Here is a 16,544-nt window from a genome sequence, read left to right as displayed (position 1 = left end):
TTCCCCCAGCATAGGTTCACAGCAAAATTGAGTTTCCCATATACTTCCCTGCCCCTAAACACACCTAGCCTCTCCCATTATCAACATCCCCCACCAGACTGGTACATTTTTTTACAATTGATAAACCCACATTGTTACATCATAATCACCCAAAATCCATAGTTTACATTAGGGTTTACTATTGGTGTACCTTCTATAGATTTGGGCAAATATGTAAATGACATGTATCCACCATTATAGTATCACACAAAGTATTTTCACTGTCTTAAAAATCCTCTGTACTCTGTCTATTCATCCCTCCTCTTCCGTAATCTCTGGCAACCACTCATCTTTTTACTGTCTCCGTGATTTTGACTTTTCCAGAATGTCATACAACATGTAGCCTCTTCAGATTGGTTTCTTTTATTTAGTATTTAAATTTTCTCCATGTCTTTTCATGATTTGATAGCTCATTTCTTTTTTAGTGCTGGACAATATTCCATTGTCTGGATGTATCATAGTTCATCCAATTCTCTACTAAAGCACTTCTTGGTTGCATCCAAGTTTTGGCAACTATGAACAAAATTGCTGTGAATATTCACATGCAGGTCTTTGTGTGGATGTAAGTTTTCAACTCCTTTGGGTAAGTAGCAAGAAGCACAGCTGCCTATTATATGGTAAGAATATGCTTAGTTTTGTAAGAAACCACCAAATTGACTTCCACAGGGGTCTTGCTGTTTGGCATTCCCACCAGCCATGAATGAGAGCCATGTTGTTCTACATCCTCATCAGTATTTGGTATTGTCAGTGTTCCAGATTTTTTTACCACTCTAATAGGTATATAGTGATATCTTATCATTGTTTTAATTTGCATTTCCCTGAGGGCATGTGATGTGGAGTATCTTTTCATATGCTTATTTGCTATCTGTATATCTTTTATGGTAAGATCTGTTAAGGTCTTTCACCCATTTTTAAATTGGGTCGGTTGTTTTCTTTTTGTAGAGTTCTAGAAGTTCTTTTTATATTTTGAATAACAGTCCTTAACAGATGTGTCTTTTGCAAGTATATCTCACAGTAGGTGGCTTGTCTTTTCATTCTCTTGATGGTGTCTTTCAAACAGCAGAAAATTTTAATGTTAATGAACTCCAGCTTGTTATTTGTTTCTTTAATGGATCATTCCTTCTGTGTCATATCTAAAAAGTCATTGCCAAACCCAAGGTCATCTAAATTTTCTCCTGTTATCTTCTAGGAGTTTTATAGTGTTGCATTTTATATTTTAGTCTATGATCCATACTGAGTTAATTTCCATGAAGGATGTACATATGTGTCTAGATTCTTTTTCTTTTTTTTGCATGTGGATATGAATTGTTCAAGTATCATTTGTTGAAAAAAACTATCTTTGTTCCAGTGTATTGCCTCTGCTGTTTATCAAAGACAGTTGCCTATATTTGTATAGATCTATTTCTGGGTTCTCTAGTATGTTCTATTGATGTATTTATTTATTCTTTCACCAATACAACACTATCCTGATTACTGTAGCTTAGTAGTAAGACTTGAAGTTGAGTAGTGTCAGTTTTCCAACTGTTTCTCCTTTAATTTTTTGCTTTTAAATAATTAAATTTTTAATTAATTTATTTTTTTAAGTATTTATTTATTTTGAGGAAGAGCATAAAAGTAGGGGAGGAACAGAGAGAGAGAGAGAAAGGAGACACAGAATTCGAAGCAGGCTCTACTCCGTCAGAGTGGAGCCTGACATGGGGCTTGAACTCACAAACTACAAGATTATTACCTGAGCCAAGATCAAGAGTTGGATGTTTAACTGACTGAGCCACACAGACGCCCCTGCTTTTATTTTTTCTTAAAGTTTATTTATTTTGAGATGAAGAGAGAGAGAGAGAGAGAGCGCAAGAGAGCAGGGAGGGGCAGATAGAAAGGGAGAGGGAGAATCCCAAGCAGGTTCCATACCATCAGCACAGAGCCTGATGTGGGGCTCTATTCCATGAATTGTGAGATCATGACCTGAGCCAAAATCAAGAGCTGAACCCTTAACTGACAGCCACCCAGGTGCCCCTGTTTTTCCCCTTTAATATTGTGTTGGCTAATTCTGGTTTTTTTTTTTTTTTTTGTCTTTCCACATAAACTTTATTTTTAAAAAATGTTTATTTATTTATTTTCAGAGAGAGAGAGGCAAAGAGAGAGGGGGAGAGAGAATCCCAAGCAGGCTCTGTGCTCTCAGTGTAGAGTCTGACATGGGGCTGGATCTCACAAACCATGAGATCATGACCTGAGCCAAAACCAAGAGTTGAATGCTCAACGAACTGAGTGACCCAGGTGCCCCTTTCCACATAAACTTTAGAATCAGTTTATCCATATCCATAAAGTAACTTACTGGGATTTTGACTGAGATTGCATTGAATCTATACATGAAGTTGGGAAGAACTGACATCTTCACAATATTGAGTTTTCCTACCCTTGAATATGGAATATCTCTCCATTTATTCAGTTCTTCTTTGATTTTGTTCATCAGAGTTTTTTAAATTTACTCATATAGATCTTATACACAGTTTGTTAGATTTATACTTGATTTAATTTTTAGGGTGCTTATGTAAAAGGTATTGTGTTTTTAATTTCAAGTTCCACTTGATCATTGCTGTTATTTAGGAAAATGATTGACCTCTGTACATTAACCTTTTATCCTGCAACCTTGTTAGCTTCATATTTTTTTGTTGTTTTTTCAGATTTTCTACATAAACAATTAGGTCTTTGGCAAACAGTTTGTTTCTTTCTTCTCCAGTACAATGTTGAGGAGGAGTGGTGGGGAAGGGATCCTTGTCTTATTCTTGATCTTAGTAGAAAATCTTACAGCTGGTCACCATTAAGTATCAGGTCAGCTGTTGGTTTTTTGTAGATATTCTTTATCAAGTCAAGGAAATTCCCCTCTATTCCTATTTTACTTACAGTTTTTATCATGAATGATTGTTGAATTTTATCAAATGCTTTTCTGCATCTATTGATATGATCATATGCTTTTCCTTTTAGCCTGTTCATGTGATGGATTACTTTCATTGAATTTTGAATATTGAAATAGCTTTGCATTCCTGGGATAAATCCCACTTAGTTATTGTGTAATTCTTTTTATACATGGTTGGATTCTATTTGCTAAAATTTTGCATTTATGTTAAAAAGACATATTTGTTTGTAGTTTTCTTCTCTTGTAATGTCTTTATCTGGTTTTGGTATTAGGATAATGCTGGCCTCATAGAATGAAATAAGAAGAAGTATTCCCTCCATTCTATCTTCTGAAAGAGATTGTAGAGAATTGGTATAAATTGTTTCTTAAATGTTTTTTTTTTTTTAATGTTTATTTATTTTTGAGACAGAGAGAGACAGAGCATGAGCAGGGCAGGGGCAGAGAGAGAGAGGGAAACACAGAATCCGAAGCAGGCTCCAGGCTTCAAGCTGTCAGCACAGGGCCTGATGTGGGACTCGAACCCACAAACCATGAGATCACAACCTGAGCCGAAGTTGGATGCTTAACTGACTGAGCCACCCAGGTACCCCCTGTTTCTTAAAAGTTTGATTGGATTTACCATTGAACCCATCTGGACTTGGTGCTTTCTGTTTTGGAAGATAGATCTAGACCTCTTTATATTGTCTATTTCTTCTTCTGTGAGTTTGCCAGATTGTGTCTTTCAGGGAATTAGTTGTTGAATTTGGGGCATAGAGTTAATCTTAGTATTTTTTTTATTATACTTTTAATGTCCATTTCTGATAATAGTGATTTGTGTTCTCTTTCTCTTTTTGTATTAGCTAGTCTGGCTAGAGGCTTATTGATTTTATTGATCTTTTCAAAGAACCAGCTTTTGGGTTTGTTGATTTTGTCTATTGATTTATTATTTTCAATTTCATTGGTTTATGCTCTAATTTTTATTTTTATTTCTTCTGCTTACTTTGGATTTAATTTGCTCTTCTTTTTCTGGTTTCATAAGATGGGAGCTTAGGTTACTGAGTTTAGGTCTCTTCTTCTCTAATACATTTTTCAATGCTATAAATTTACCTCCAAGCACTGCTTTTACTGTATCCCACAAATAAGGGATCCCACAAATAAGTTGTGTTTTCATTTATTTCAAATTATTTATAGTTTTATGTTGAGATTACTTCTTTAACTTGTGTTATTTAGAAGTATGTTGTTCAGTCTCCACAGATTTTGGGAATCAGTGGACACTTTTGAGCAGAGGAATAATTTAATCTGATTTATACTTTAAAATGATAACTAGCTACTATGGTAAGAATGAGCTATTTGGAGTAAGGGTAGGTAGCAGCACAGAGGCTCTTGGAATAAACCGGGTGAGAGATAATGGAGGCTTATAGCAGGGCAGGAAAAGTGGACACCATTAAGAGTGTAGAATTTCAGATATATTTGGAAGGTAAGGCCAGCAGATCTTCCAGATGGACTGAATACATGATGTAAGAGAAGGAGAAATGAAAGACTTTTTGGAGTCAGAGCATATAGACACCACTTAAAATCATGAACTTAGATGTGATCGCTAAGTGAATGTGGAGAGAAAAAAACTTCCAAGGACTGAGAACTAGCCCTCAATGCTCTGATTCATACAGAAAAGGAAAAATCAGAAAAGGAGACTCAGAAGGAATGGCCATTGATGAAGGAGGAAGATGAGGAGTATTAACCATATCTTATTTTCTGTATTTTTAATGTTTTTTTAAATGTTTATTCGTTTTTTTATTAAAAAATTTTTTAAATGTTTTTATTTATTTTTGAGACAGAGAGAGACACAGTATGAACAGGGGATGGGCAGAGAGAGAGGGAGATACAGAATCTGAAGCAGGCTCTAGGCTCTGAGCTGTCAGCACAGAGCTCAATGCGGGGCTCAAACTCACGGACTGTGAGATCATGACCTGAGCTGAAGTCAGATGCTTAACCGACAGAGCCACCCAGGCACACCGTAATGTTTATTCATTTTTGAGAGAGACAGAGAGACAGAGAGAGACAGAGACAGAGCAAGAATGGGAAGGGGCAGAGAGACAGGGAGACCCAGAATCCAAAGCAGGCTCCAGGCTCTGAGCTGTCAGCACAGAGCCCGATGCGGGGCTTGAACTCACGACCCATGATATCATGACCTGAGCCGAAATTGGATGCTTAACCAACTGAGCCACCCAAGTGCTCCTATTTTCTGTATTTTGATGCTTTGATATCCTTTGTCTTTGCTAGGACCTGAGGTATAGCTCCTACAGGGTTAGCCAATTCCTAAAAATGGTAAATGCCTCTCTGGAGATTGTGCCTTTCAAAAGCAAACCAAGCCATCCAGAGTTTACACCTCCATCACCTCCTTTATCACGCTCTCACACTCTGGATCACTGTTCCTTGCCTTAATCACTCCTGAGCGAGGGATTAGTGTCCTGGAACCCACTGTTATTTAGATTAGCCAATCCTCAGCCTGCTTATCCTGCCTTTTCCATTCTTTCTTGTGGAATCCACAGTAAAGATTCTTTCCTACACTACCCCCTCAGCTACTCTGCCTCCTAACTGACGCTGGTGCTTCCCCATGTGGCCCAAAATGGTATACCATGCCTACTTTTCCTAGGGAACTTTGAGTATAACAGATTTCTTCCTTCATGAGAGTCATTTCTGTACCTATGTGTCTTACCATATCTGATTAAAACGAATCACAGTTACCCTTAAAATACCAGGAAAGTGTGGTGAGTTTGAAGCCAAATGAAAAAATTAATCCCCAGATAACATAATAGTTAATTATGTTATCATCTACATACAGGTCAAGTAGGATGAGCGCTGGCAATTGACCATCAAATTCCATAATTGGACAGCATTTCAATAGTGGAAGGCCTTTAAGGGAAAAGATAACAACAGTGGAGAAAGGTAAGCTTTGGAGCAAAGACTTTAAGTGGTTCAAATCTGTGGGGCTCCTGGGTGGCTCAGTCAGTTCAGTGTCTGACTTCAGCTCAGGTCATGATCTCATAGTCCGTGGGTTTGAGAGCCACGTCGGGCTCTGTGCTGACAGCTCAGAGCCTGGAGCCTGCTTCTGATTCTGTGTCTCTGTCTGTCTCTGTCCCTCCCTCTCCCCATTCATGCTGTTTCTCTCTCTCAAACATAAACATCAAAAAAGATTTTTTTAAATAAATGGTTGAAATTTGTCCCAAACAAGGGGGAAAAAAAGCCCAGCTACAAAAGGGCAACACAGAGGTGATAGCATTACAATGTTGAGAAGAAAGAAATACTCCCAGAATGAATAATGAGGTTTTACATGTATATATGTGCATAAGTGTGTTTCAGTCACAGGTACTGAGCTTCCTACTTGTGATAAAGTCTATGAATACATTGGTTTTTGAGGCCTTACAACTTCCTGAATCAACAAGTTAGTTGGCTTCAATTGGATCTTTTATGTTGCAGACAGAACATGCCTGCATTTTCCTTTACTGCCTCCCTAGTACAGACGAAAAGAGGCAGAGCAGTTTAATGAAGGGACAAGAAAAATTAATCAAGAAAGGATTCGGGAAAGTAGAATTTGAATTTGGCCTAAGGAAGGACAAGAAATTGAAAGGTAGAGGAGAGAGGGGAATCCTAAGGTAGAGATACAACGATGAAAGTGGCCATTAGCACACAGCAGTAGCATACCTGAGAGATGGTTTGATTAAAGTGCAAGGTGTCCATTGGAGAGCGATGAGAAATAATTTAGGAGACGTCAGTGGAGGCTGGATTTTGGAAGTTTGTGAAGGCCAGGCAATGGTATTTGGGCTTGATATCCTTGGCCTGGTTGTTAAGTGGACATTTGTTTGCTGTAACTTCCTAAGGCAGACTTCCGGTTTTGATGACAGCACTTCTTTTTCTGCTAGGCTTAGAATTCTCCATATAGCTCTTCAGGTAGCCATTATGAATTTCTTAGAAATGACAATAAATATGAAACTCATTGCCAGCCCAGTGGGAAGCAAAAGGGGGCAAATGTAGATTTTCTCCACTAGAAAGGATAGAATAAAAGCAATGCTTAAGAAATATTGACTTTTAGGATAGTTCAGCTGAGAGGCTGTTGCAATCTAGGTATGCAATATAATGCTAAGGTTGGTAGAAATTAAGGAAACAAGCTTGGGGAAAGTGTATTTAATAATTTGATGATATTAGGTTTTTTTTTTTCCCCCTCCACAGTTGTAAGAAATTCCAGTTGGGTTATTATGTCAGGCTCCTTTCAAAAAAAAAAAAAAAACAAAAACAGACTCCCTCAGGCTTTGCCAAATCACGGGGACTTTATATAAAGATATGGTATTAGTTTTTATTGCTGTATAACTAATTATCACAAATTTGGTGGCTTAAACACACATATTTATTTTTTCACAGCTGGGGCATGGCCCAACTGGGTGCTCTGCATAGCTTCAATCTATGTGTCAGTTCGGGGTCTGTGGTCTCATTTCATGGCTTGACGGGGGAGGGAGCTGCCTCCAGGTGTATGTGGTTGTTAGCAGCATTCAGTTTCTTGCACACCATCAGACTGAGGGCCTCAGTTTATTGGTGGCTATAAGCCAGAGGTGGCCCTCAGTTTCTTGACACATGGCCCTCTCAAAAGTGAAGCTTGCTTTTTCGAATCTGGCAAAGGAAAAAGCTTCCTTGTAAGACGATCATCACAATTGTAGGTATCATAATTGCATAGGTAACATCCCATCATTTCACCATATTCTCTAACGATTAAAGACAAGTTCCAGTGCAGCCACTATAGAAAACAATATACAGGTTGTTCAAAAAATTAAAAATAGAACTACCATATGATTCAGCAGTCCCACTTCTGGGTACATACCCAAAGGAAATAAAACGACCGTCTTAAATAATATCTGCACTTCCACGTTCGCTGCAGCATTATTACCAGTAGCCAGCACATGTAAACAATCTAAGCGTTCATTAACAAACAAAGAAAATGCGGTGTGTATACCTACAGTGGAATACTTTTCTTCTTCAAAAAAAAAACGAGGAAAATCCTGCGTTTTCTGATAACACTGATGAACCTAAGGGACATTACGCTAAATGGAATAAACCAGACACAGAAAAACATTTTGTATGATCTCAATTCTGTGTGGAGTATTGACAAAAATCATAGTAATAGAGAGTAAATGGTGATTGGCAGGGGCTGGGATGGAGGGGTAGTGGGGAAATGCTCATCAAAGGTTACAGACTTTCAGTAATAGGATGAGTAAGTTCTGTAGACCCGGTGTGCAGCACGATGACTATAGTTAATAGTAATGTATCATACACCTGAAATTTGCCAAAAAGAGTTCATCTTAAGTGTTCTCACCACACACACACACACACACACACACACACACACACAGGGGAACTATGTGGGTGATGGATTGTGGCAATCACTTCACATACATAAATATATCAAAACATCGTGTACACTTTAAATGTACACGTTTTTAATTTATCAGTAACACCTCAATAAAGCTTGAAAAAAGGAAGCCATAGGTCCTGTTTAAGCTCAAGGGGATGGGATAACACTAAGGAATGAACACCAGAAGGTGGGATCATGGGTTGTCTCAGACTACCCACCACAGACACTAAGGGAGGCAGAAACCTCATGGGAGTTGTACCTCTACTGTTGGAAGAAGAGGAACAGTTATTTTGGCAACTAGAGGGACCCAGCGTGGATCTAAGGACCTGTCACCTTAATGCTTTCAAATTGCCATTAAAGGGATTCTGTGACTTTGTGTCTATGTGTCTTCTTGTATGTCATTCGTTTCTTTCTGCTTCCATCCATGGCTGTGTTTTCTGCATGTTCTTGGACAGATGGGGAGAGAGATAGCGATAGGAAGAGAGAGAGAGAGAGAGAGAGAGAGAGAGAGAGAGAGAGAGAGAGAGAGGAGGTGCCTGGGTGGCTCAGTTGGTTCAGAGTTTGACTCTTGATTTCAGCTCAGGTTGTGATCTTGTGGTTCATGAGGTTGAGCCCTTCATTGGGATCTGAACTAACTGTGCAGAACTTGCTTGGGATTCTGTCTCTCCCTCTCTCTGCTCCTCCCCTGCTCATGTGTGGGTGCACTCATGTGTATGCACTCTCTCTCTTAAAATAGATACATAAACTGGGGCGCCTGGGTGGCGCAGTCGGTTAAGCGTCCGACTTCAGCCAGGTCACGATCTCGCGGTCCGTGAGTTCGAGCCCCGCGTCGGGCTCTGGGCTGATGGCTCAGAGCCTGGAGCCTGTTTCCGATTCTGTGTCTCCCTCTCTCTCTGCCCCTCCCCCGTTCATGCTCTGTCTCTCTCTGTCCCAAAAATAAATAAAACGTTGAAAAAAAAATTAAAAAAAAATAGATACATAAACTTAAAAAAAATAGAGACAGAGAGAGATGTTCATGTTTGACAAAGATGTTTGTTGTGACAGATCGTCACATAGGGCAGTCTACAGAATGGACACTCTTGATTCATATACTACCCCTAGCTGGAAGGAGGTGGTTTAACTGTTGTAGCTGAACCACTTTTGTTCAAGGAACAGTTTAGGGTGTCTTTCACTAGAGCACATGATTGGGCATTTTAAGGAGGGATTAGGAAACGACACATACCAGTTATCCAGTGGTTATATAGAAATCAAAAGCCTATAAATAGCTAACTTATCATTTGTTAATACTGTCCTTCTTTCTAAAGAATGAGAATTTGTGGTAGCTTACAGAGATATATTAAATACCACGATAAGGAATCAAATAAGTGTGAAGTGTGATAAGGGAGAAATAAGAACGCAAAGTGAATTGATTGGTGAGGTCAGCGCATACATTATATACCATAAACATTTATTAAAGATGTGCTACAGATTTGGTTTTGAGTTTCTTCACAGCCAGAGCCAGAGGAAAACACAAAATGCCTATAAAAATGATTCGCCTGGGGTGCCTGGGTGGCTCAGTCGGTTAAGCATCTGACTTCGGCTCAGGTCATGATCTCACGGTTCACGGGTTTGAGCCCCGCGTCGGGCTCTGTGCTAACAGCTCAGAGCCTGGAGCCTGCTTCGGATTCTGTGTCTCCCTCTCTCTGCCCCTCCCCTACTCATGCTCTGTCTCTTTCTGTCTCAAAAATAAATAAACATTAGAATTTGTTTTTTTCAAAAAAATGATTTGCCTACTAGTAAAAAGAATAATTTTCTCTGATGGTGTCATCATCATAATGGCAACCATTTGTTGTGCACATTTAATGGGGCCAGACACTATGTTTAATATGTTAAGTACAAATTCTAACATTACCTCCATTTCACTGGTGGGAAATTGGAGATTACAAGGTTAAACGTATCTTCTAAGGTCACAAGGTGAACAAGAGGTTGGACTGAGATCTCTCTGGTTCCAAATCCATCATTTCTCCATTGCACGCTGTGGGGCTGAGTGAGCTGTGGTGGGTAGGTGATGGGGAAACTAACTGCACCTGTTGCTTTCCTTGGCCTTTCCTGCCTCTCCTCTGTCCTTGAGCCCTTCGTGCTGCTTCCTGCCTCATGCTGGTACCCTACAAATGCCAGACTTTGCTTGCACAGCTGTTCTTTTGGTTTGCTTCTTCCTTCAATTTCATTTCCATATGGATCAATGTTCTATTAGATGAGTCCATTTTTAAAAATTTGATTTTATTCTTCTTTCATTTATTTTTCTTTTCTATTTTCTTCCGTTTTGGTTCCGAAGAAATTTGAGGTAATTTTTTCCCCTTCTTCTTCCTGGTTGTCATTGAGGCTTGTTGCTTTATACACTATTGCGAATAGGCAAAAATTGAGCATTTTTGTTTTCAAGTTACACAGTATCTGACTTCCTCCCATGTACTGCAATTTATTCTTCAATTAACAATAGAGACGGCAGGACTGCTATTGGCTTTGCAAGTCTTGTTTACAAAATGTGAAGCAATATTTACATATTTTAAGAGTTAAACATTTCCTGAGTAAATATTTATAATTGGTCAAGTAGAATTGAATTTGGTCAATGTTTTGCTAGTTGTTAATTTTGATTCTGTTGTGAGGGGGACTATTTAATCTTGCCATTATCCATCTCTCTGGCCTAATAAGATGGTAAATATATGTCAGCAGAAGTTCATCAACATCCAAATGTAAGTGGACATTTGTGAAAAATGTATGGTAACGGTTATTCAAACAATGTTTGTAAGAATAGTTAACAGAATAAGCAGGGTGAATGTTAGTAGTTTCCTATTGCCACACAACAAATTGTCCCAAAACTTAGTGGCTGAAAACAGCAAACATTTGTTATCTTATTTTCTGTGGGTCAGGAATCTGGGCGTCCTGAGCAGAGAGGCAATGAAGGTGCTGGCCAGGACTACTGTATCATCTAGAGACTTGACCAGGGCAAAGTCTGCTTTCAAGTTCACCCCCGTGTTTGTCAACAGAATTCGGTTCTTCACGGCTGTTGAACTGTGGGCCTAACTTCCTCCAAGGCTGTTTTGCCAGAAGCTGAGATCAGTTCCTTGCTACCTGGGCTTCTCTGTAGGGTGGTCTTCTGTGTGGGAGCTGGCTCCCTTTGGGGGAAGCAAGAATGAGTGCTGCAGTTGGAATCTCGTCTTTCTAAAACATAATCTCCAAAGTGATATCCAGCACTTCTGTCTTATTTTATTCTTTGAAAGCCAGTTAGTAAACCCACAAAAGGCAAGGGGATTATAAAAAACAAGGGCATGAACACCAGGAGGGGATCATTGGGAGCCATCCTGGAGGTTTGCCTAGCACAGAGAGTGAAACTAACACTAACTTAATGCTGCCTAGCATCACTTCATATTAGAGGACAGAACTGGGACTGACAAGGAGGAAAGAGCAGCCGGCACTCCAAGTTCAAAAACTAATAGGGTCTTTCTCTTCCCAAAGTTTCAGAACATGTAATAGATGGGGTAAACAAATATGTGGGATGGAAAGAACTAAGGACCACTAAAAGTAAAAACTTCAGACACCCACTACTATAGCAGAATCAGCATTTACTCTTAGGCCCAGCATTTTAAGGGCAACCAGGAATGAAAAGAACATTGACTTGGCAATCAGACTTCATCAGAATTCCAGCTTTCTTGTAACTACTGGTAGATTCACATTCTTAGGAAAGTCATTTAAGTTCTTTGGGGTTTATTTTCATTTCCTATAAAATGGGGATGATAGTATGAAATATTACTACCTATATTTGTGAGGCAGGTATTTAGAGCCATGATAGTTACACAATACTAGATGGCAACATAGTTCTACTGTGCCGCTATACTGAAAACTAAGGATGCAAAATCTTTGTTTTTTGAAACACATGGTGCTTTCTAACTACTTACAAATTTTATTTTATACGATTTTGAAATAACTTTTCAGACTTAGATAAATATTTTAATGTTTCATTACCATGCATTATCTCAAAAGTATGAATGATATAAATTCATTTAATTCCAAGGGGTTCTTTCGATTTTTTTGTCCAACCCCTCTGAATCATTTTTAAACAGAGAATTGCCAATGCCCTATTTAGTTATGACTTAATTTTTTTTTTTTTTACACTTATTTTTGAGAGACAGGGGTAGGGGGAGTGGGGCTTGAACTCACAAAACGTGAGACCATGTCCTGAGCCGAAGTTGGAGGCTTAACCAACTGAGCCACCCAGGCGCCCCTAGTTATGACTTTTAATAGTATACTTCACTTCATTCAATATCAAAATAAATAGTTTCAATATTTAGTCAATATAAAACATTGTTTATGTTCTCTCTCTCTCTCTCTCTCTCTCTCTCTCTCTCTCTATTGGCTAACATATTAAGGTTTTGCAAACCTGCGCGGTCTTCCTTACAGCACATCACCTACGAACTATTAGGACACATGCCTGCCGTATTTGGGACTGAAGCCTCGCTGCACACGCCTTTTATTTTATTTTATTAAAAAAATTTTTTTTTTTTTACCATTTATTTATTTTTGAGACAGAGAGAGACAGAGCATGAACGGGGGAGGGGCAGAGAGAGAAGGAGACACAGAATCGGAAGCAGGCTCCAGGCTCTGAGCCATCAGCCCAGAGCCCGACGCGGGGCTCGAACTCACGGACCGCGAGATCGTGATCTGAGCCGAAGTCGGACACTCAACCGACTGAGCCACCCAGGCACCCCTGCACACGCCTTTTAATAAATTATTTAAAAAAAAAATTTTTTTTCCCCCTCCCTTCACAGAACATGCCTTAAAAAAAAAAAAATTTCCCGTTGTCTTTTTGCTCTACATTATGGTGACCGCCACAACTCGGTCTCCTAATGAACTTTAAGTTTTGCTTTGAATCCACGTATAATCTTAGGAAGACACCCAGACCACAGCAAGGCCCTGTACGCCCTTGGGCTAGGTGGCTAGAGCGTTTGCCGACGGGGGCGGAGCCTATGGTGACGTAGGCCGGGAAGCCGCGGGGCGGGGGGCGGGGCGGCGCGCTCCCGGAAGTGGCGCGTTACGTCGCTGTGCGTGCAGGCGGCTGCGTCGGGCTGCAGGAGAAGATGGCGGTCTCCACAGGTCGGTTCCCGGGCTGGGCTGCCTGCTTTCCCACTCCAACCGGGCTCTGCCCCTCCGCCTGCTGCTGGCGGCCGGGCCCTGATCGTGTGGGAGAATCCAGAGTGCGCCTTCTCGGACACCGTGCTACCCGTGGAGCGAAGCCCGGGAGCTGGGAGGGTCTGGGCGGGTCGGGCGCCGGCGCCGAGGGCCCGGGGCGGCCGTCGGGGGTGGCGGGTCGTGCTTGCGCGTCGGCCGCGCGCCCGCGAGCTGGGGGCGGGGTGGCTCCGGCGCGGGCGTACACGCAGGGGCTAGCGGGTGCGGGTCAGATCGCTGAGCGGAGGGCAGTGTGGGAGGGAGGAGAGGAGGCCCAAGGTGGGCAGTGTCAACCTCTGGCACGGAAGGGTTTCGGGTAAGGGGCGTCCTGGATCGAGGGGGGTCCCGTTCTGTTGGACTTGCCTTTATATGGGTGGAGGAGGAGAGGACTAAGAGGACTGTTGCTGTTTTGTAATAAGGGAGAAATGATGATCATTCTTACCTGGCTGAATACGTGTTGTTATTTTTATTCATTTAAGGGCAAAAGTGTAGTGCAAGAAAAATAAAACCATAGAGCAAGGAAACGCCAATTTAAGAAGTGGTTTGTTTCTTAGACTGTTCAACTCCTCTCTTCGTACTGAGTACAGTGTTTGGTGTCAAACGAGCACAGACTTTGAAGTTAAATATTAATACTGAGATTTTCGAAACTTAACCATTTTACAATATGTTAAAATGAAAATGTTAAGTTTTACTACTTAACGTCTGATCTTTCATTTCTCCTAATTACAATTGAAACCAGGCTATAGAGCAGTGTGATTTAATATTTCATGCCATCATTGCATAATAAAACAAACTTTTAAATGTATATGTGCTAAAAAGTGGAAGGTTGCAGTATATGTTATTGGAATTTGTAAGGTTATACCTTGGGATACATTCAATATACATTTTAATGGAAAGTTATGTCTTTTAAGTCTAATCTTTAATGTGTACAGGTGTCATAGGTGATAGGATCTTTACCAGTTTTAGCGTTGGGGAGTATTTCGGCATACTTGAGGTATTAGCGAACTAGTAAAAAGAAGGATTATTTTAAAAATGAGATTTTAGTGTTACAACTTTATTGTACTTGCTGTCGGAAATCCAGCGTGCTTGCGAATCGGGCCATATCCCTCTTGTTGTGCTTGGTACTATGGGTTCTTGAAAATTTAGTAATAAAATGGTACATTTTAATTTGATAGTTTTCATTTTGTGGATTGCATTGTTTATTTAAACATGTTCCCCCCCCCCCCCCCACATTATACATATGAGAGTGTGGAAATATTTTGAAAAGAACAAATATTAGTTGTTACTGGTGGCAGATACTTTTCGTTATCCACTTTCAGTTCTCTTTTACAGAAGTCGAATATAAGTTATAAAGATGTTGCTGATTGTTGGCACATTTCCTTATACTTTGGAAGCCTGTATTTTCTAGTTTATATTTCATCATCACAATTGTTATATTTTCATCCTGTTTTCAGATTTATGAAATATGATACCTTAGCATAACTAATAAGGATGTATTTTAGGCATTTGAAGTTTTTTCAATGAAATTTATTTTGAAACTATTGCTAAAACCTTGTCTTGGTCAGTTTCAGTATTCTGTTTATTCATTTTGTATGCCTTACATAATTCACAGTATTGTTGAACTGAGAGGAAGACGAGTGCAGAAGCAGCTTTGGACTTTTTAAATTATACTTTCTGTTAGCTATACTTTTGTATTCTTTGTGGGGAAATAGTACCTGTATATTTGTGAAATAAATATAGCTTAAAATTTAAAATGAGATGAGCTAGGTCATGTAATGTACATGTTTTGGGGTGCTTGGCTGGCTCATTCTGAGGAGCATGGGATTCTTGATCTAGGGGTTGTGGGTTCGAGCCCAATTTTGGGCATAGAGATTATAAGAAAAAAATAAACTTTGAAAAAAAATCATTAAAGAATAATATACATGTTTTTTATTTAAGACAAAATAATCTTGATAAAAATAGTTATTTGCTAGGCTAAAAAGAAGAGATAGCTGACAAATATTTTTGATCCTTATTAAGGCATTATATTTTAATGTACATTATCTAAGTCATATACTTTTATCCTTCCTCTTACTAGAAGAAAAATTGGGGAGAAAAAATTCCAGCTAGCCTGAGATTTTTAAGCTGAAACATACTTTGCCATACCATTTGATCCTCTTTTATTTAAGAGGGGAGGGCGCAGAGGGGAAGAGAGAGATTCTTTCTTTTTAAGTTTTATTAAAAAATATTTTTTTTAAAGTTTATTTATTTATGAGAGATAGAGACAGCATGAGTGGGAGAGGGACAGAGAGAGAGGGAGATACAGAATCCTAAGGAGGCTCCAGGCTCTGAGCTGTCAGCACAGCTGACATGAGATCATGGCCTGAGCTGAAGTTGGACGCTTAACCGACTGAACCACCCAGGTGCCCTGGAAGAGAGAGAGAATCTTAAGCAGGCTCCATGCTCTGTGCAGAGCCCGATGGGGGCTCAATCCTGGGACCCTGGGATCGTAACCTGAGCCAAAATCAAGAGTTGGACGCTCAGCTGACTGATCCACCCAGGTGCCCTTGGTCTTCTTATTTTGCAGACGAGAAAAATGATGGCTAAAATATTACAAGATTTTATACAGTTGGTTAGTGATGGATTCAAGGTTAAAATTTGCGTTTTTGTTTTTATTTTGTTCTCAGTCTTGTGTTCTTTCTGTTATGAGGAACTGTGCAGTTTGAAATATTCCTCAGTCATGAATCTTACTCCCTTTTAGGCTTGAGAGTGGCTTTCACACTTCTCTTTCTAGCAGAATCTTTGTTTCACACTTAGATGTTTCTTGTGGATGGAAGTTGGGCTGTGGTGGAGACCCACTGGCTAGCTCCCCCGTTTCCAAGAGGCAGAGTCACCTTTGGAGGTCAAGAGGATTTCACTGGACATGGCTTAAGAACCACTACTTTAAGGAATAGAAATTTATTAGTACATTTAGTACCTTTGATTCAAACATTTAATTAGATCCCACTACTAATAAAAGAGTTACTGTTAGATGAA

The 16,544-nt window shown here is 39.8% G+C and overlaps 1 protein-coding gene across 2 annotated transcripts in view; it reads left to right on the top strand.

Moving 5' to 3' along the window:
* Window positions 1–13,384: 13,384 nt before the first annotated feature.
* UBE2V2 (ubiquitin conjugating enzyme E2 V2) overlaps window positions 13,385–16,544 on the top strand; it is a 61,496-nt gene continuing 58,336 nt past the window's right edge. Inside the window, exon 1 of one of the 2 annotated variants that reach the window (XM_040487830.1) lies at window positions 13,385–13,457. In XM_040487830.1, the coding sequence (XP_040343764.1) occupies window positions 13,442–13,457 (16 nt within the window). In that variant the 5' untranslated portion in view covers window positions 13,385–13,441. Of the gene's footprint in view, window positions 13,458–13,826; window positions 13,846–16,544 lie in introns of those variants that run through there. The other variant, XM_040487832.1, reaches the window with a different exon arrangement.

The sequence above is a fragment of the Herpailurus yagouaroundi genome, unplaced genomic scaffold, assembly GCF_014898765.1.
Source record: "Herpailurus yagouaroundi ecotype Mexico unplaced genomic scaffold, PumYag 165, whole genome shotgun sequence".
Classification (NCBI taxonomy): domain Eukaryota; kingdom Metazoa; phylum Chordata; class Mammalia; order Carnivora; family Felidae; genus Herpailurus; species Herpailurus yagouaroundi.
The sequence above is the reverse complement of the archived record's forward strand: the minus strand, read 5'-3'. Positions and strand labels throughout refer to the sequence as shown.